The 19,701-nt window shown below is 37.8% G+C and overlaps 2 protein-coding genes and 1 long non-coding RNA gene across 4 annotated transcripts in view; 1 reads left to right on the top strand and 2 right to left on the bottom strand.

Annotated features, from left to right (window-relative positions):
- The window catches only part of LOC116199374, a 32,794-nt gene extending 27,344 nt beyond the window's left edge, over positions 1 to 5,450 (bottom strand). Inside the window, exons 1-14 of one of the 2 annotated variants that reach the window (XM_031529704.1) lie at positions 5,192 to 5,450; positions 4,303 to 4,406; positions 3,788 to 3,922; positions 3,650 to 3,700; positions 2,587 to 2,681; positions 2,373 to 2,490; positions 2,118 to 2,219; positions 1,826 to 2,014; positions 1,573 to 1,733; positions 1,199 to 1,369; positions 897 to 986; positions 492 to 813; positions 306 to 410; positions 127 to 222 (exon numbers count right to left, since the gene is read on the bottom strand). In XM_031529704.1, coding sequence (XP_031385564.1) covers positions 127 to 222; positions 306 to 410; positions 492 to 813; positions 897 to 986; positions 1,199 to 1,369; positions 1,573 to 1,733; positions 1,826 to 2,014; positions 2,118 to 2,219; positions 2,373 to 2,490; positions 2,587 to 2,681; positions 3,650 to 3,700; positions 3,788 to 3,922; positions 4,303 to 4,406; positions 5,192 to 5,288 — 1,836 coding nt within the window. In that variant the 5' untranslated portion in view covers positions 5,289 to 5,450. The remainder of the gene's footprint in view (positions 1 to 126; positions 223 to 305; positions 411 to 491; positions 814 to 896; positions 987 to 1,198; positions 1,370 to 1,572; positions 1,734 to 1,825; positions 2,015 to 2,117; positions 2,220 to 2,372; positions 2,491 to 2,586; positions 2,682 to 3,649; positions 3,701 to 3,787; positions 3,923 to 4,302; positions 4,407 to 5,191) is intronic. The other variant, XM_031529711.1, reaches the window with a different exon arrangement.
- Positions 5,451 to 16,845: 11,395 nt separating this feature from the next.
- Positions 16,846 to 17,666, top strand: LOC116192639. Its single transcript, XR_004154119.1, has 2 exons — positions 16,846 to 17,004; positions 17,118 to 17,666. It is a non-coding gene; the product is annotated as an uncharacterized LOC116192639 (long non-coding RNA).
- Positions 17,667 to 17,855: 189 nt separating this feature from the next.
- Positions 17,856 to 19,073, bottom strand: LOC116192637 (FCS-Like Zinc finger 1). The gene is made up of 2 exons (XM_031521231.1): positions 18,612 to 19,073; positions 17,856 to 18,470 (listed from the first exon to the last, which is right to left on the bottom strand). Exons 1-2 carry the CDS (start codon positions 18,932 to 18,934, stop codon positions 18,281 to 18,283), a joined length of 513 nt encoding a protein of 170 aa, XP_031377091.1. The 5' UTR covers positions 18,935 to 19,073; the 3' UTR covers positions 17,856 to 18,280.
- Positions 19,074 to 19,701: the final 628 nt, after the last annotated feature.

Here is a 19,701-nt window from a genome sequence, read left to right as displayed (position 1 = left end):
ATTCTTTTCTTTTCTTTTTTTATTTTTAATCAATCAGACAGCAAATAGAAACATGATCCGAGTTTGACTAGCACCAGAGGAGCACTGTCAATAGACACAAACAATGGTATTAAGTAGGAACAAAACCTGCACTGTTGCTGCAGTTTCCAAGGCTATCATTTGACTGACACCAGCATTGCTTTCAAAGAAATCGATAATTTGATCAACAGAATCCTTCAGGTACTGGCCATAAGCATACAATGTGTAAGACAACGGCAGAACTTAAAAGAGCCAATAACAGAAAATAAATAAAAGTGGAGTCAGACCATCATGTAACATGGAGAAGCTTTAGCGACCATGCTCCAATCCACGTTAGCATCAAATGGTTTGTAACAGAAAAGTGCGACTAAAGAGTCAGAAGCGGTAGCACTCTGCACGCAGGAAATGGGATAGGACTCAGGACAATGATATATGCAAGAAAGTGTTGAAAAAAAAGTAAAGAGAAATCAGACCTTTGCCAGCAGACCACTTGGTGATGATAATTGATATGATCCCAGTCTTACATCAATAACTTTAGCCTCTAGGTAAAGCTTTATAGAGCAACCAAGGTTTTCACAAGACAATGCAGCAATATCTTGGGCCTCGTCAACAAGCTTCGACGCATTGTGCTTCATGTTAACTTCCAAATAAGTATTTAGCGCATCTGGTTTATCGGTACTAATAATCGATTGCTCATCATCGGCTTCTTTATATCCTATAATCTTATTCAGCTGCTCCCAATCCTCCTCCGTGAAATGGAGCGGTTCACTTTCATCTTTATAAGATTGCCTATTCCTGAAAGACAAAAAGCACAGAAAAAATCACTAGGATGATTAAAAGTCAGGGATGACATTCAGAAGAGTGCCCAGTTTACTCACCATCCAAAGGACCACCATGACTGCTTTTCCTTCTGTTTCCTTAAGTAGAGAGCAGATTCTGAACGCTCCACAAACTTGTGGGCCAACATCCTAAAGGAGAATTAGGATACTATCATAAATCCTTTTTGTAGCAAAAAGTACAGTAGTGCCAAAATTAAACTTTACTTGCAGATATCTTACTAAAAGAGACCAAGATTTTTCACCTTAAAGCCCATTTTCTTGTCCACGGAATAAAAGGAATTTATTGAATAGCAGACCACTGAACAATCAGGGAGAACTAATAAATAATAGCTTCTCTTTACCTCCATTGAATGATGAGTTCAATGTCAAGCTCACGATCCAATTCCTCAATCTCCTCATTATCATCTACTATTGCTCGACTTAGATCAGATTTAAGCAGTGAAGCATAAAGATATATGTATCTCTTTCTTAATCTTGCATATCTAAGAACCTGCTCCCATGATAATCTGCCACTGCAAAAAAACAATATTCTTGCAGCTTCAGTATAAAATACTCAAAGCATAAGATCAAAGCAGTCTAAATCAGAAAAGACTGATGAGGTCATGGAACCCTCGTGCTTCATACAGAAAATAAAGTAACAATATTGATGATAGGTGTTGCTGCAGCATAACTATCTGTCAATCATGAGCAGAGAGAAAGCTGCATTATCAGATACCTGCCCTTCTCTATCTGATCAGAAATTGCAAGGTAAGCATATTTCCACCAAGTACGCGGACTTGATTTCACTGATACTTGTGGACGATAATGAGCATATTTCAAGCGCTGGTTAAACGCTGCAAAATTGTCTGCTAACTTTAGAACGTCCCTGTATCCATCCTGCGAAAACATATAATCTACCATAAACCACAGAGAACAGATCATCTCATCAAGGGTGATAAACACAGACAAAAATGTGCACAGCTATGAACCTTTGATATACAGAGTGTAACATCATCTAAGTTGACAGCTGCCTTCTGCATAGGTTGATCTTTCTTGGTGTGTTCATTTGGCCGCAACTTAACATACTTTGCATTTCCAGTTACAGGTTGCAGAACATAACCATGCTTCTTAAAAAGCCTATCAGCGGGTTTCCCACTGGAAGTCCCAAATCTGAAAACCTGAAGTTCACAGAGAACACGAATTAATTGTCCACTTGAAAATATATATAATAATTATTTGTTCTACGTATGTTAGATAACACCTTGTTACGAAACAACATACCTGGACCCATTCTGAGGGAAGCAACTCCTCCCATGGCTTGTCTAAATGCCATGGGGATATATTAGAATCAAGATAAACTGCAAGTCGCTCAAGTTCAACAGACTGGTAGAATAAGCAAATTGAGACACGGTCAGCATCCAGCAAGAGAAACTGTAAAGCTCTTTTTATTACTGCAATAAATTAGCAAAGATGAAGCTTCGATCTTCTTTCTGAGATCCAGCACCACCACAGTGAATAATAGATCAAAGACGGAACCTTTTGTATCCGGTCTAGTGCACCCCCGGTAACAAAAGTCTCCATTCCATTATCATCAACTGTCACAGCTGTGAGTTTCTCCAATGTTACACCAGCAGCAAAAGGGTGTCCTGGATTGCTGAGAAAGAGAAGAAAATATCAGGACAGTCGAATATTAATGATACAATATGCATAATAGACTAGTTACCTCACAACATCCTCATAGACTAGTTACCTTTCAACATCCTCATATCTGATGTGGATATTAGAAATTGAAAGCTTCAGGTTCCCAATTATCGTGCTTATCAATGAACCCAGCCAAGATTTATTCTTGAACAAAAAAAGGGTCAAAGCTTATCAAAAAGGATAATAACAAACACCCATTTCATAAGCAAAATGACAGTCCTGAGGAAATAAAACTCCTAAGAAAGGATACAAATACTTAAACAAGGGTTATGTGAAGTGGCTTGGCAAATCACTTAGCAACTTATACGATAGTTCAAACAAGCATATGGTGATATGTATTGGGAGCTCGATATAGATAAATCACAATATCTTGATGAAAAGCTCAATTAGAAGGTTAGTACATGACAAAGTTTAAGTCAAGTCTCGTGGCCAATTCCTTGTCTTTCCCTAAGTTCAGTAGGTCCATCTTAATTCTTATTCCATTCCAAAATCAATCAAACAACATTCTTAGAAACACCGTCTCTATTCACCATACTACTATCGGTCTAAAGTCAGGATTTCCTACCGAGGGAGTAAGAAAGCCACTCCTAGTAGAAATCCTTCAATAACTAACTCTATTCTAAAAAGAAATAAATATAAATATAAATAAATAAACAAATAAAAGAGCCAAGTGTAGCCAGTAAACTAATTGAAATACAAGTTTATAGTGGGAAAAACACTATGTTGATCAGTTTATTTCCATTCTTCAATATATAAGAACAAATCATTATTATTATTATAATTTACTCAAATAATTGAGACCTACAAATTGCTTCTAGAGGCTACTCACCTCCAAAGAGTCCCACAAAACAGAGAACACATTCCTAACAGTGGCCAATTTTTCTCCTAAAACTTAACCAGACGGTAAGGTGCCAATGATACATGTGCAACATGACTTAGCCTTCAAAACAGAAGTCATTCTTAACACATGGAGACTGGGCTTGGAATAGATATATCTAACGGTTTAGTAACACATTCGACAGTTTATTGCCAACAACAATCTACATAAGAACAACATCCACAAGCTATAACCTCACGACATATCCACAAATGAGAAACACCGAAGATATTACCACTTCTGTCTTCAATTGTTGTGACCTCTCCAACAGCTTCATTTCCATTTCCTGTTGCAGAAAAGGGTTGTTGGCTGCCCATCGAGATATGTTCTAATACTTAAGCAATTTGCCTGGATATGGCTCATCATGTCTTACCCGCACTCGAGTTTTCTTAGTTTCTTGAACAGCATCCTCACTAGATCCCTCAACTTGGGTTGCAGGTTCAGCCAATAGAAAAATGCGATCCAGGTACACCAACACAGGGTCTTGTCCTAGCCTGCTCCATGGTACCTGAAATAAGAAATTACTAGTTCATAATAATTCGAGATCCAGCAGTAGCTGGAATACCATTACCAGTTACCAAGTCTTTAAACCAATATATACTGCATAAAATTGACATGTGAGAGTTATTGATTGCAGGGATATATGAATTTCTAAATAAATTTAGGTCTATGCCAGATGGGTATTATCAATTATAAAAAATGACTGTTGTTGTTTAACAAAAAAGAAAAGTAACAGTTAAGTTAACCAATCATCTCATTTGACTTTTCTTCTGTATATACCAATTGTGATGGCTTCTCTTGTCTCATAACATGATCCAGACCCCATGATGTCAAATGAGAACTAAACTCCCATCCAATACGCAGAACCAAACTTGCTAACCCACTAACCTTGAGTTTGACGGATCCAAGAAATCCTGCTTTCACCTTCACAGGCAACTTCAAGGCATTGAGTGCCTCTGGCTTCAACTGCATATTCGTTAGTTCTACATCACCTGTCAAGGATAGTATGTACTCGCTCAGTAAAGGAACAAAACTAGTATTTAAAATGCAAAAAATCTCATCCAGATGGTAAAACTCTGTAAATCTCCACCACTATAAGGATTTTTCTTGCAATGGGCCAATTAGAATTGGTCGGATATACAATTAGAAATGGACCGTAGACAATATATATATATTGTCTAAATACAAGAAGACATGAGCAAGGATTTTTGCCTCGGGAATAGGTGCAGTGCAAAACAAGCAAGAGTTGTTGCATCTTTCGAGACGAGACCATGTAAACAAGTGAGTCCATAAAACTCGGCAACAATTGACAAATGAGCATTGAAATTTAAAGTTGGTGTTGTCAAACCACGTTACATGAATCTTACTCCAACAAATCACTGAATTACTATTAGATTAACTTAAAATAGGGAAACGCTCGTAATAGCTGAATAACTCGGTAGCAGATGGACACCAGAACTATCAGAATTATGAAGTCATGGCAAATACTAACTGAGCAAGACTTGCAATGGGAGCCTACAACGTGTCGGAGAATGTAAACAATGTAGAATTATCATCGAGAATCGATCTCCAAACCCGTCGGAAATTGCAGTATAAGCCAGCAATTAAATCAAACCACCCTCGCCGGCTCAATGCAGCGGCGGCTCCAGCTAAAACGATCGCAAAAACTCAAATTCAGCTCACTGCTCAAACTAATGACAGCGATCATTATCACTGCCTTCTTCCTCCTCATACACTGGAACACACTCCAGAGAGCCAAAACGAGATAGGTACGTACCTCGCCACACGCTGATTTTGAGAGCTTCTTTGTTGAGGCCCCGGACGTAATTGCCGAGGTACCTCTGCAGCAGGTTCGCCACCTGATCCTCCAACATCTTGTTCGGACAGCAATCGACAACCGCTCCGGAAATGGAAGAACTCCGGCGGCCGCTTCACTCAACGACTGCAGTGATCAAGCTGACGAGTCCCGTCGGACATGGCGGGACGGCCTGTGAAAAGATTTCCAGAAAGAGAGAGAGAGATTCGAGGCTTAAATGGCCACGTCTCCTTTAGGAGAGAACACGCTAGTAAGTGCCGGTGTGGGGCCCCTCCTCTTTTGGCCCGGAAGGTGAGCGGAGCGAGAGGAGGAGATGATCCAGTGCGGTTGCCGCTGGCCACTGGGTTTCCACTTGGCCAATCAGAAATGTTGAGACTCCACGGTCAAACAGTACGCCGGAGTCAATCCACCGTGGCGCATGCCTATTGGACAAAGTTTTACGAGCTCAGCTGGGCGGGGCCGGAGAGTAATGAGCTTTTGCTGCACGGATAAGATTAATTTACTTTCATATTATTTTATTACTATTTAATCCATGAGAGAGGCGGTGGCGGGAGACGTGGAGCCTCCGGGGGGGAGTGCACGCGGTCACGTGACTTCTACTTTGCAGCTTGTCATGCAAAGTACGCGCCGCGTGGCGCATTGTTTGGACCGCAGCGGACGTGGTGCAGCCGCGGACGCAGCTGACGGAGGGCCGTACCAGGAGGGAGCTCGATCCTTTCTAGCTGACCAGCGGTTCAATTCTTTCCTTTTCTTTTTTCTTTTTTCTTTTTTCTTTTTCGTTATAATTCCACCGTGACCAGCAATTTATTTCTTTTTTCTTTTTTTTTTGCCAAACCAGCGATTTAATTCATGGAGAGATTTTCTCGGAGATCTGCGTCGTAAAGTGAGAAAGTATAATTAAATTGTAATAATAATAAGTAGATATAAAATTCGGTGCGAGTCAATGATCAATTACAATAAATAGGAATAGATCAAAGAGGAAATTCATATATTATAAGAACCCCGTTATTTTGTCCAATTCGGCACTGCCGAACAACTCGCAGGGGCAACTTTTGTAATTTTCGGAAAAGTCAAGGGCACTTTTATCGTCAGAGATAGTCGGAGGATCTTCCTACGAATTTTTTCGGAGGAAGATCAAATTCCCATATCATAAAATATATGGATCAATTACTACAGCTGCCTTGTGCTCCCTCAAGTTTTAAGGTCATAAAAAAATCTACATATTGTTGTTCTATTTTTTTTTATGGTATTCGTTTTTTTAATTGGAAAAACTTACCATCTATATGCCCATGGTCTTCAGGAGCTCGACCCCTTTAGTCCAAATCATAAGTCTGTCCTTGAGCATATAAGTTGTATATCAAACTTACTGTTCTTTATGCATCAGGTCATTGTGACACAAGAATATTTACGGCATATTTACTTATGGAAAATTTTTCATTTTCCTGGAAAATTTTCTAAAAACTTGAAAACTGTAAAATATATATATATGGTTACTTATAGAGAAACGAAAAAAGAATGGAAGAATTTGCTTTTTCACTATCCAAATTTGTATATGAATTAGAAATGTATTTTTTTAGTTCTCCACCTTTTCATAGATAATCGTTTACATTTGTATTTTTTAATTTATGATTTTCATTCTTTATTTGCTTTTATATTTATAAATTGAATTCAAATTTTTCATGAATGATGGTTATCTCAAAGAAAATAATTTTCTAATTTAAAATTAGTAAACATGTTTTCATACTTTTCGATGAAGAAATAAATTAAAAAAAGGAGTAGAAAAATAGAGATGACAATAAAGAGTTATCAATTTTCTAAAAGTAAACAAGCCCTTAAAATTTTTTTCAATTCATAAGATCCCACTCAAGGCAAAAATAAAATAAGATAAAGAAAAATTATATACATAGAATCAATGCCGTTGATTTTACGGATGAGTCCACACAAAACACCATAGTATGCGGATCTAGAAAGCATGAGAACCTTTCGGTTTTTAGGTCTTGCGTTTTTCCTTTTATGGTCAACAGTTCTTGGTTTTTTAACACATATAAATTATTTTTTTATATTAATATAAATTAGAGATGATCCGTGCTATGTACTGGAACATAAAACAGATGATGAAAAAGAAAAGATGACTGTTATTTCTCCCGAAAAATTTGTCGAAAATTCTATCAAAACAGACACAATGGCAGGATCTGTAATTTTTGGAAAAAGCAAGTGTCATTATTTTGATCCTCGCTGTCGGCAGTTTGGATGAATCCTTTTTGGCAAAAAAAGATTTTCCCAAAATAAATTTTAATTTTGAAAAATGTTCAAATATTGTCTTGGCAAATTTAAGGAGTTCAGAATCATATCATTGATTTTTTTATATAAAATTAAAAAAGAAGTGCCAAAGAACAATTAATTAGGACGATGGTAGAGAAAACCTGAGGAGGAGAGAGAAAAAAGAGGAGAAGAGGGGGAGAGAGTGAGGGATAATATAGAGGATGTGGTAGTTATTTTGATAAAATTACTACTACACCTTTAATCATGTGGCTTTTATTAATTAGAGATATATTAGCAGGAAGTTTTTGGAAAAGTGAAAGTGAGACAAAAGCCATCCTTCTCGATTTATGATAGTATAGATAAATGAGTGATTTTATGATGGAAAGCCAACTTGTATTCATGGTAAAACATTAATTTCAACCATTAGATCTCACTAATTTTTAATCTCATACGTCCATTATTTGCATATTTTGCCCCCAGTATTTCTAGTCCTTTATAGTTTCATTTCACAATTTTCACCTAGCATACTATATCATCGGTCTCAAATCTGCTCGCCACCTTGTACCAATCGCATTCAGTCATGTCACTCATAACCGCCGCGTCACCCACGACTGTCACATCATAGCCACATCACCGCCAGGATAGAACCAAATATTTGGTGAAATATTTTTGTCTAGATAGTGTCTTACAGGACTTATCCCTATTTTGATTGAAAACAAAATAGAGGAGCATGGTCCAGGTTGGAAAGAAGTGCCTATGCATGATCCTTGGGTCTAGGATGCAATTGATCATGCTATCACGACTATCCAACAGAGGTCCAACTCGCTCTTCCCTTGTGAACTGCATGAGATCGTTCATGCAAAAGGCCGAAGCATGTGTTCCGTTCCATTATGTCTTCCGTTTCCCTTTGGTTTCCTATTTGACTAGAATTGGCATTGTTCGGCTACTTTCTTCCAGTATATAGAAGCATTATCCTTAGAGAAAAAATAAGCATATAGCGAAATTTCGTTCATCCTCACATTATCTTGCTCTTATATATAGATGGATAGATTGTTTTGGTTATGTTCCACTACAAAATATCCCCTCAACTTTGTTGATTGGTGTTGATTATTTTCAATTTAGTCCTTCCTTAGTATAGGAGCGAATATAAGTTATAGTGGTATATCATGGAACCTCATTGTCAGTAGACGAGGGCGTGGCGCCCTATATCCGGGGAGCCTGATTCCCCCGTCATGGCAGCTTGATTTCTATTTTGATCGAAATCAGGAGAGCCTGGTCCGGTTTGAAAAGTAATGCTTGTGCTAATCATGTTGTCAAGACCATCCATAAGAGGGCCAATGCTCTTCATAACTGCACGGGATCGTGCAAAGGCCTTGAGGCATGTATTCTTATTAGACTCGAATCACATCGAAGGTGTTCAAGAACTCTGCAATAGTTTAATGACATGCTACTGAATGTGAAGAGGGGACAAAAGTTCAAGGTGAATTAGCAACGCAAGTGTGCTCCTCATCTGAATCATATGGTATGGGAGCAACATCAAATAATTCGCAGCTTCCCCAGACACCGTTAAATACTTACTATACTTTTGGGGTCTTCGTCGAGCGTTTTCTAAGATTGCGTGTTTGTCGATGCTCTATTATTGTTTGTGAACTTGCAACGATTATGTCTAATGTAAAATTGTAATTCTACATTTAAAAGCTCTCTTCAACGAATGTTTTTTTCCCATTCCTTCGAATTAATAGGGATGTCTTTGAGGTTCGATTCTACCAGCAAGACTAAGATGTTTGGTTTCACAAATCGATTTTAACTTTAATTTTAAATCTACTCCACTTATTTTCAATTCAATAACACAATCATTACTTTCTCTCAACTATTTATTATTTTTTTCTCATAATTGAACGACACAATCATAACAACCCAATAAAAATCAAAACTCAACTCCACTTAATTCTAAAACCAAACACACCATCAAAGGATTCTATATTTTGGATCTTAATTTGATTTCCAATCGGAATCCGATCTATGTGTATGCAGAGATAATTGTAATTGATGTTGAGCCCATTATAAGCTCCACATTCATAATGCTATTAGTGAATACATTAATTATAGCAAACTAACAAAGATGATTTTAAACGATGTGGCTTAATGGCAAGAGAAAATATTATGTGGTCCTACTTCACCGACACATCAATCTAGCCAGTGATGAAATACCAATAGAAATTTGTCAAATCATTCATGTGGGCCCTCATTAGTCTCTGACATTTAACAGTGTTAAGTCTAATGTTTGTCCTATTTGAAGGGGAAAAAAGTCCTTCCTTTTTCCTTCATGGTTTTGTTCTCCTCTCTCCATCTCCATTGTTTCTTCTCTCCTCTAGTCTTTTTTTTTCTCTCTCTCTCTAGAATATCTAGATGCCATCTCGTCGACTCCATGGAAATCGACTGCCATCTCTTTCGTGTCTTCTCTCATCTTCCTCTCTCTAGCTAGTTTGTTCTCTCTTGCCTCTCTCGCAAGAAAATTCGAACAACATGTCATCGATCTCCATGGAAATCGACCGCCATCTCCCAGGAGACCTCAAACCTCAATTTTGCTTGATTTTACATAATACGAGTTGGGCTAGCCAACCTCCTCTCATTTTTCTTGTTCACCCGTATCTCTCCCTCGTTGTTGAAGCAAATTAGAGATACAAAGTTACGTTATCTCACTCTTATTTTGTTCTTGATTATTTCCTTTCTTAGCTATTCTAATTTGTCTGAAGTTTTTTTTCCAAGGTTAATGTAGTCCTCAAAGTGAAGACCAAAATTGGGCAAGCAAGAGAAACTTGCATGAAGATACTGACATATGTTCTTTCCATTTCTCTTTGAATGTTTTTCTTATAATTCATTCTCCATTGATAAGTTATCTTACATGGCATGCCATCTTGAATTTCTATATTAACAAAATGTATCGAGATCATTTGGGAAGGGATTGATGCACTATTTTTAATTGAGATTTTTGTGCCAAAGCTATTGAATTTGCAAATACTTTTTGTGCAATAATTATTTAGAGATATGCATTGTCTATAAGTAGTTCTTGCAATTGTTCACTCTACCCATGTTTACTAGTTGGTTTGCATTTCATTGATGAACATATTCCTCTGTATTTAAGCTCTTATCATTTTTAAGGGAAAAATTGTGTAATTTTGAAGATCATATTGTTTCACTGATGGGTATGATTCTCCTTATCCTTCTTGTATTTTCTCTACTAATGGCCATTAAGTATCTATATGATTTATATCTTGGATTTTATTTTTTTGGCAAATGTAGAAGACTCAACTCCTAGCATTATTGTAAGAGAAGCGAATAAGGACTTGGAATTACTAGTAGGTCAAATTTTTAATAGCGAGGAAGAGGCTTACAATGCATACAATTTGTATGCATTCAATAAGGAATTCAGCATACACAAAGGTAAGAAATACTACAATCGCACCAGTGAACTGCGAACTTACATTTTTTTTGTAGTTGTCGAGGGTTTGGGCCTGAGGATTCTCTTGGACAAGATCGAAAATCTGAAAGGACTATAAAGAGATGTGGATGTAGAGTTTACATGAAATTCAAAATTGAGAATGGAATATGGGAATTGATTGAGAATTTTCGTACACATAATCACTCATTTATTGATGATAGGCAAAAACATCTAATAAGATCGAGTAGAAAGATAACTGAAACAGACCAAAGTGTTCTTAGTTCTATGGCACAAGCAGGTACTAAAGCTACAAAGGCATATTCCTACCTTAAGAATGAGTCCGAAGGGTTTAAGAACATTAGTTTCACCTTAAGAGACTATCATAATTTCTTATAATAAAAACTAAGAGAGGCATTTAGTGTAGGAGACTGTCAAAATGTCATTGATCATTTAGTTCAGGAAGCGAACTTTTTTATACGATAACTTTATCTTGGACTTTTTTTTATTTTAGATAATTATTTTATTTTATAAAAGAATTTATTTTCACTTTTATTTTTATCATAATTTACAATTATTTTTTTAATTTTTATGTTATTTACAATTATTTGTTTGTAACTTTAGTTTAAATGTGAATTTCCAATTGTATGTTATTTAAGGAATGGAATCAATTATATAAATACCTTACTCGTTAAGACGAAGATGAACAATTAATTTATACGAAACACATTAGTTAGAGCAAGTACTACATTTGGCTCAAACTAACTTATAATTGGCATATTATTTTTTGCTGAGCATATTAGTTTAGGCAAATAGCAGTTTTAAGTCGAACCAATATTTAAAGCTAAAGAATTTATTATAGAATGATCATAATAATTTGAACTAACTTAACACGTAGTATCAACCATATAAAACTATGAAAAAAGTAAACGCAAAATGACAATTTGTGCAAAAGGATTAAAGATAGGTTCTTTCTGTTTAGGAAACATATATTGAATTGACAAGGCAGTTAACTTATGCACAGGGAAACCTAAGGAGGAGGGTCGAGGCCCCCAGTCCGACACCCCCCACCCCCCACCCCCCGAGTTGGTCGAGGCTTCCCACTTCTCTTTCTCCCTCCCCCAAATCCAACTCCGATGCAATATTGGCCATTTTCTTCCAAAAAGAAAAGAAAGTTTAATATTTTTCTCATACCATACATATCCATTTAAACAAACTTCTCGAATGGTTGATGCCAATACTTTAAAATATTGTAAAATTTCATCTCCTCTTTTTTACTCTTTCTTTTAAAAAAATATTGAAGAAGAATTTTTTTTTCTTTATTCTTTCTTGAGATTCAAGTTTCCAACAATCTTTTTTTTTTCAACAAAGTTATTCACTTCTATATCCATCTAATCTAAACTTTATAAAGTTTCAATGAATAACCTAAATTGAGGAAATTAAAGTATAGAAAGTATTTTAAGCTGTTTAAATTGATTAGTGCATGTTGTATAATGCAATGTATATATATTGTATGAACATATAAATCTCCATATAACATTAATTATTTATATAAATATGTACTATGTACTATAAATATATTAAGAATTTGCTCCCGGAAAAAATGATATGGTCGGCAACGAAGCACATGTCATTTATAGGATTAAACAAATATATTGTTTTAATTCATTTGAAAAAAGAAATCTTCTTTATATATTAAAAGCAAAAATTAGCTGGTGGGATTTTAATAAGTTAATATTGTCAGATTTGTTGGGTTTCTGTTTATCGGCTTATGATTTATATATTGTTTTAATTCATTTGAAAAAAGAAATCTTCTTTATATATTTATTACTTAATGATTACACATATATTGTTTTAATTCATCTGAAAAAATCAATCTTCTTTATATATTAAAACCAATAATTAGGTGGCGGGATTTTAGTAATTTAATATTGTCAGATTTGTTGGGTTTCTGTCTATCGGCTTATGATTTATGTCAACTGAGGCTTTTTGTTCTTGTCCTTTATCACTAGTAATGCAATCTCCTCTGCGTTTTATAGTGCTGGGCCATCGGCAGACGAGAAGGAAAGAACGAGACAGGCTCGCGAGGATGGATGCAGACAACTAGAAAAGGAGAGAAATGGCTAAATTTATTCGGAGCAGGGAGGAGAGGCTTAAAGCAGCGGAGGACCGAGCAGCGAAGAAGCGGCTGAAGCGCTAGAAGAAGAAGCAGAGGAAGAGGGAGAAGAAGAGCAAGGTTACATGCTCTGACGGAGGAGACAGCTCGAAAGAAGAAGAATTCCGATGATGAAGCAGAATCCGAGCTGAATACCCTTTTCTATAACTGAAAACAGGACAAAATGTAACCTTTTTTCTGTTTGATTTCTTCCATGCTCGGATAAATTAATAGAGTATCATGGAAAACAAGAAAGAGAGGAAGAAATAAACAACGAAAGCTCAAGCTCAAGCTCAAGCTCACAAATTGCATGATTGGTAAATTGCAGTGGTAATGATCAAATCGTGCTCTGACAGAAACTTCACATTGAGGAATGGAAGGAAAAAAAAAAAGTCTCCACCACAAAGAGCATATACAGCATCAAATATATCCATCGTGGTCTACTCATCAAAGAAAGAGAAAAAAAAAAAAGAAAGAATCAAGAATGTGTTCTTCCTCATAAACAAAAAACATAAAATCAAAACAAAATATACCTGCGAGACATGAATTCCGCTCCGTTTGGTTTTACAATCACGTTTTTAAAATTTTAACTCTAACTTTAACTCTACTCACTAAATAACAAAAATCAACAACACAATTATTACTTTTTCCTTTTTCTTCAATTTTTTTAACCATTCAATTTAATTTTTAATATTAAATTCTTTCAATTATCTATTACTTTTTTCACAATTCAACAATACAATCATTATTTTTTCTCAATTATTCATTATTTTTTCACACTTTTCCTCATAATTTAATAACATAATCATTACAACCAATTAAAATCAAAACTCAACTCTACTTAACTCTAAAACCAAACACACAATAAGTCTTCCTTTGGTGCACTTTGGTGGGTGAGTGAAAGGTCGCCCCGGTTTTACTTCAATACTTACACGATCGACAACATCTTATTACAACCAAAACGGTCATCTTCAAAAGAACTTTCAGATGCACGAAAAGCTAAGATCTTTGATCACGTTTCCAAGATTTCACGGATAGTTAATAACAAGGAACAATTTTTTGCAGGAAACAAGGTAATGAATGGGGAGGAAATATCCGTCAAAGTTGAGTGGAACCGAGCATTCTACAGACCCCAGAAAGCCATTCTCGAACTGAAGGGTGCGCAACAGTTCGTGGAAATCGAGGATTTCGATGGCTGTCGGGACGGTTAAGTTGAAACCATATTTTGTAAATACGTAATTATCTTGAATATAGTAACTATTTCTTTATTTTCCGATCGGCTGGAAGGGGCAAAAGAAACATCTTGTTCTTTCTTCAACAATTTTTTGATCTATAGTGAACCTCTCAATAGGATTCGAACTCAGATGAAGTTATGACCATCTGTCAGCAAAAGAAGAAAGAATGGATCTTTCTTCTATTTCTTCCGGAAGCAAATGATTATTCATCTCCTTCTCACGTTCCGTGAATAGCCAAGACGTTGAGGAATATCCATAAAGGCATTTAGAGAATCAGTCAAGGATGCCGATTAGGATTTCCTAAAGAAACGGCAGGAAAATTTTGGGGCTTTGGATGCACTCCATGATCGCACTAGATGCACCCTCGCCGGCCGTCGGAGGACGCAGCGGCAACGCCACCAACCTCGTCATCTCTAGTGTCGACACAAGCTGCAAGTCGCCATCCCGAGGAGTGGCCATCGACATGGCTGTTCAAGAACCTTATTTAGAATCAAAGTAATTTTCAAAGAAAGCCCTAATTCAGTTCAAGAAATTGGGGGAGAGGGAATTTCCGTTGAAGTAGAGATTAGGGTTTGCTTTGGAAACCATATAAACCAGTTTTAAAAGAAAACCGGTCCACTATAATCCAGCCACGTCATCCACACGGCCACATTATCCACATTAATTTCAACACGTTAGCAATCCTCCAAATTTATTTGACTTTATATGTAGCTAGATGGATTTATGACGAGATTGAAAGTTTTATAGGCGGAAATGTTATCATCAATATTAGAAGGACTAAAAAAAATAGCACTCCACTATCGAACATAAATTAGCGTTCCATCGTAGAATCTACCATAGATAAATAACAATTTCTTGTTCAGCAAGGCAAGTACAATGGGTGGAGTCTTCCGTGGCCGTGGGAGCTCGTGGTCGTAAGCATCTCAGAGCCCAGAACCCGTATCGGCCGAAAGCGATATGGGCCTTGGCCCATTTAAAAGCTCCGCTATAAGATCCACAAAAGAAGTAGCAGAGCTTGTACTTGGGCCACGGCCCATCCCCGTCTAGTTGAAAAATGACAATTAAGGCTTTGATCCCAATCATATCATAAATAGATTTCTGTCGTGATTAGTTTTCCTGGACTCCGTTTGATCTCCCCATGTCTTCGATGTGCTCGACTCTTCCTCCACATACGATGATCTTATGCCAATATCGTTCAAATCGGAGTAAATTTGCGGAAAAAAAGTTGCATGTCTCGAGCATATTTTTCATAGAGGTCCCACCATGTGACTTTGTGAAGTTAAACTACATATCTGGCGAAGGATATTCAGACGTATCGACAAAATGAAGTTTTCGATGGGGCCTATTATGAAATTCAGGGACATAAACATTCCGTGCCTAGCGAGAGATAAAACAGATTGTGAAAAAATACATATATACCACCATGGTTCTGATTAGCACGGTCCCCGCACTAGCTGCTTCCACTCCAAGCGACATGTCGATAGTTAATCCTCCTAACCTATTCATCGAGTGCAGACAACGAAATTCCAAAGGATGCTTCTTTAGAACACCCCAAGCCCAACGGCAATTTATCTACTTTTTCTTTTCCGTGCATCATAATATCGAAAAGGTCAACGAAATCGAACTAAATCGGCTCATGCTAGACTTTCAATTAAATAATATAACTTTTTCAGTCATGAATTTTCTCCATTTATAATATTTAACTTCAAAATTTTACTTAAAAGAAATAAGTGTCGAATAGTATAAATCAACTCACGATAACAATTAATCAATAAATTAATTGCACCATATAACCTAACGTTGATACTTATTTTTATATTTATCATAACCTTGATTTTTTTGCTGAGGTATCCTAACATTAATAGTTTGAGTTCAAATCTATCCCGTCGTAAATCTTCCGTCCATTTTTTATGGAATGCTGACATGACCCATTACGTGAAGAGTGTGTGGGTTTCAAATCTATCACAACCTTTTAATATTTCTCCATTTTTATCCCAAACTTTTTATTTTTTTCTCAATTTTATCCCAATCTTTTCATAATTTCTCAAATTTATCCCAACTTGCTGAGATAATATTAAGAAAACAGTAAAAGATTGGGATAAAATTAAGAAAGAAAAAAAATAAAAAATTTGGGATAAACGTTAGCATTTTCGTTAAAAATCGACGGAAATTTTACGGCGAGATATATTTGAAACCAAACTATTAACATGAGAATATTTCAGGAAAAAAATCGAAAAAAATCTAAAAATAAGTATCACGTTAGGCTATACGGTGCAATTTCCCGTTAATCAATCTACTTAGTTATTGTGAGCATTCCCATTTTCACTCATTTTCCCTTTTTTTTTTCTTTTCAATAATACTATATTCGAGAAAAAAATAAATGGAAATTAAGGAAAAGTAACTATCAAGTGGGGGGGCCCAGCTCTGGATGGTTCCTAGAATTTTCAAGAGGATTTTCCGAGTAACGCCATTAATGTCAGCGTCGATGAAAATTACCCCCACCCAAGCCAAGGGGTACGTAAAGTCGTTGCAAGTCAAACGAGAAACTTTTGACGTAGTTCCCCTTTTCTCCTCTCTTCCTAGAAATCTTCCTTCACGGACATCTTATGCTTTTCAACGCTGGATTACTGTGGCTGTCCCGTCACTCAAACAAGGTTTCTGTCCAACAATGGTCGGAACGCAGGTACTGTATCCAAATTTGAATGTAATTCAGTGAGGGTGAAGCTTCTAGTTATGTTCGATTTCCGATAATAACAGACACCCTTTCGTTTGAACATGGAACAAATTCAAATCAAGAAAGCATTTTTCTGGTTAATCTTTCTGGTCGATAAATTGATTGGATGATCAAAGAGGAAGAAAGAGGAAGTTTTGATGCTGATAATGGACAGTAGACATCATCCGACTGCCAGCACCGTCAGCCTTGGAGCAGACCAATGCGCGACTTTAGCTCCGAACAACTTGGATCGGCGAGCCAAGGTCGAACCGAGGTCATTTCGAGTTCAGCCATTATTCGATTCAGTCTGCCAGGACCAAAGCTTTGGCCGAGGCAAGCAGCTACACCAAAAGGGCATTTAGCAGCTTCAATGCCCCCGTGTTGTCGAGGCCCATTCGGTTCGAGTCAGGAAAAATGAATGCATCGCCATTCCTTAGCCAAAATAGCCGTTTAGCATATACCAGACTAATATCATCATGCGTGAACTTCGCAAGTTTTCAGGCTCGTTTCAGTCGAAGATTTCAGGCTCGTTTCAGATTATAACTGGCGACGCAAAAGTATTAGTTTTCAGGCCTGTTTCGATTGTAAACTAAGTATCGGTCCTTGGGATAGCTTCTTCTTATCAGATCAAACAGTTCCAATGGGGATTGCGAAAATGTCCATAGGCCGGATGGATGTGTTCATCATCAAATCAAACTGTTCCAATGGGGATCGATGATCTTTCTTCTTCTGCGTGTTCAGATTAACCGATCAGGTATGAAATTGCAAGGAAGACAGATTTCCAGAACTAAGACTAGACTAACACAATCGAATCAAACTGATTTGCCGGAAAAAAGGAGTAAAAACTTGTATTTCGATTTTCACGGTCAGTACTCATCGACCCAAAAACCAGAAAATGCAATAAACAGAGCCATCTCATTGAGCAAACCAAGCAACACCCCGCTCCCCTTCCCCCTACCACTCACTCCCCTTCGGTATGTAATTACCAACCCTTCCATTTTTGCATTTACAGTAAAAAAGCTTTGAACAAAAATCCAGAAAGAGGGAAACTCTCCCAAAACGGGTCGTATCATAGCTGCTTCATCTTCATCTTCTTCTTCACTACTCTCCTTGGCCCTTCTCTGTTTCCGTCAGAAACCAAAGACCTCGTTTTTTTTTTTTTTCCGCTGATCGGTGCCGGGATTCGGTCCATCGATCTTAGCAGTCTTGCATTTATTAGACACAGAAGCAAAGGGGCGCCTTCCATTCATGAAGCTGCCGCAACGGTGCTGGCATGGAAGGCGTAGTCCTGAGCCTTGGGAGGAGAGCTTGATTTCCTCTGGTCCTTTTTCCTCAGGGCTTTCATGGAAGAAGAGAGGTTCCAGTTCTTCTCTTTCGCCTCGTCCATGTCTATCTGCTCCTGCCTGCACTCTTCGCTGCAGAACGCCGTGTCCCCTCTGCATGAATCCCAAAACCCACATCAGAAAACAAAATCCCCCAAAAAGGTCACAACTTTTAAGGCAAATTTCAAGAAACCAATGTCCAAAATCTGGGAATTCCCCCAAATCAAAACTTTAAAATTTCAGAAATCAACTAACCTGTACATGAAGATGTCCCTGTTGTTCCCGAGGGGCTTCTTGCAGAGGAAGCAGGAGTCCAAGAAGTGGGGCTGGTGAAGGTGGTGGTCCTCGTACCTCGCGTCGTAGAACCTCGGCGACATCGGGGTAGCAGAAACAGGGGAGACTCTGATGTTCCTGAAGGCGCCCCTCGAGGAGCACATCGACCGAGACAATATCGGGCTGTTGCCGCCGCTGCCGCTGCGGCTGAGCTTGCCGGAAAACCCAGCCTCCATATCCGCCAGAGAGGCCAGGCCGTCGTCCTCCTCGGCGAAACATGGCCTCCTTGCAACTGCGGGCTCCATTTCAATGGCGGTTTAAAGGGTTCGTCCGGAAGCTGATTCTCCGTTAGAGAGAGAGGCTCGGGGAGAGAGAGAGAGAGAGAGAGGGACATGGGAGTGGAAGAGAAGCTGGAAGGAGATGGTTATATAAAAGCTGGGTTGGTGAGTAATTGAGGGGAAGAGAGGAGAGAGAGAGAGAGAGAGAGAGGTGAAAACAACGGCAGGTTTCGAGAACCAGTCCGGATGAATCCATTGGCTGGAGGATACTGAGCTCAATTATTTCTGCCTCTATTTTCAATTACCCCCCCGTAACTTCTTCTTATTTCGATCTGGTCCTTGTGACATTATGGACCACCGGATGTGCCCCTTGGTCCCGCCACCCATCCCATTCATTTCCCATTTCTCATAAAATGTTCCTTAACTAGAAGCCTATGGAGGTAAGCTTGGATAGGTGCAGAGATGGACCGAGAGGGATTGGAAGCGGACACTCGTCTCATCGAAATTACTGATCCGTTATAAAAACCTCATATCTTCTCTCTTAATTCTATAGCAAGTATATTATATTCATTCCTCATAATTTCACCAATTTATCTTACTATTCGCCTATGTAAAGATCTTCCTGCTCTTATTCGAGATCTTGGATCAATCCCCAGATGCGTGAGAATGGCCAATTGTTGGGGAATTATGGAGCCGATATAACCATGAAGCTAAAGTCATGCGCTTTGCATGAATCTGATCGACCTTACTTCAGGACTCACAATCGAACTCAAGTTCTCAGTAACTTAATGCCA

This window comes from Punica granatum, chromosome 1 (genome assembly GCF_007655135.1).
Source record: "Punica granatum isolate Tunisia-2019 chromosome 1, ASM765513v2, whole genome shotgun sequence".
In the NCBI taxonomy this organism is placed as follows: domain Eukaryota; kingdom Viridiplantae; phylum Streptophyta; class Magnoliopsida; order Myrtales; family Lythraceae; genus Punica; species Punica granatum.
This window is presented reverse-complemented; position numbering and strand designations above follow the sequence as displayed.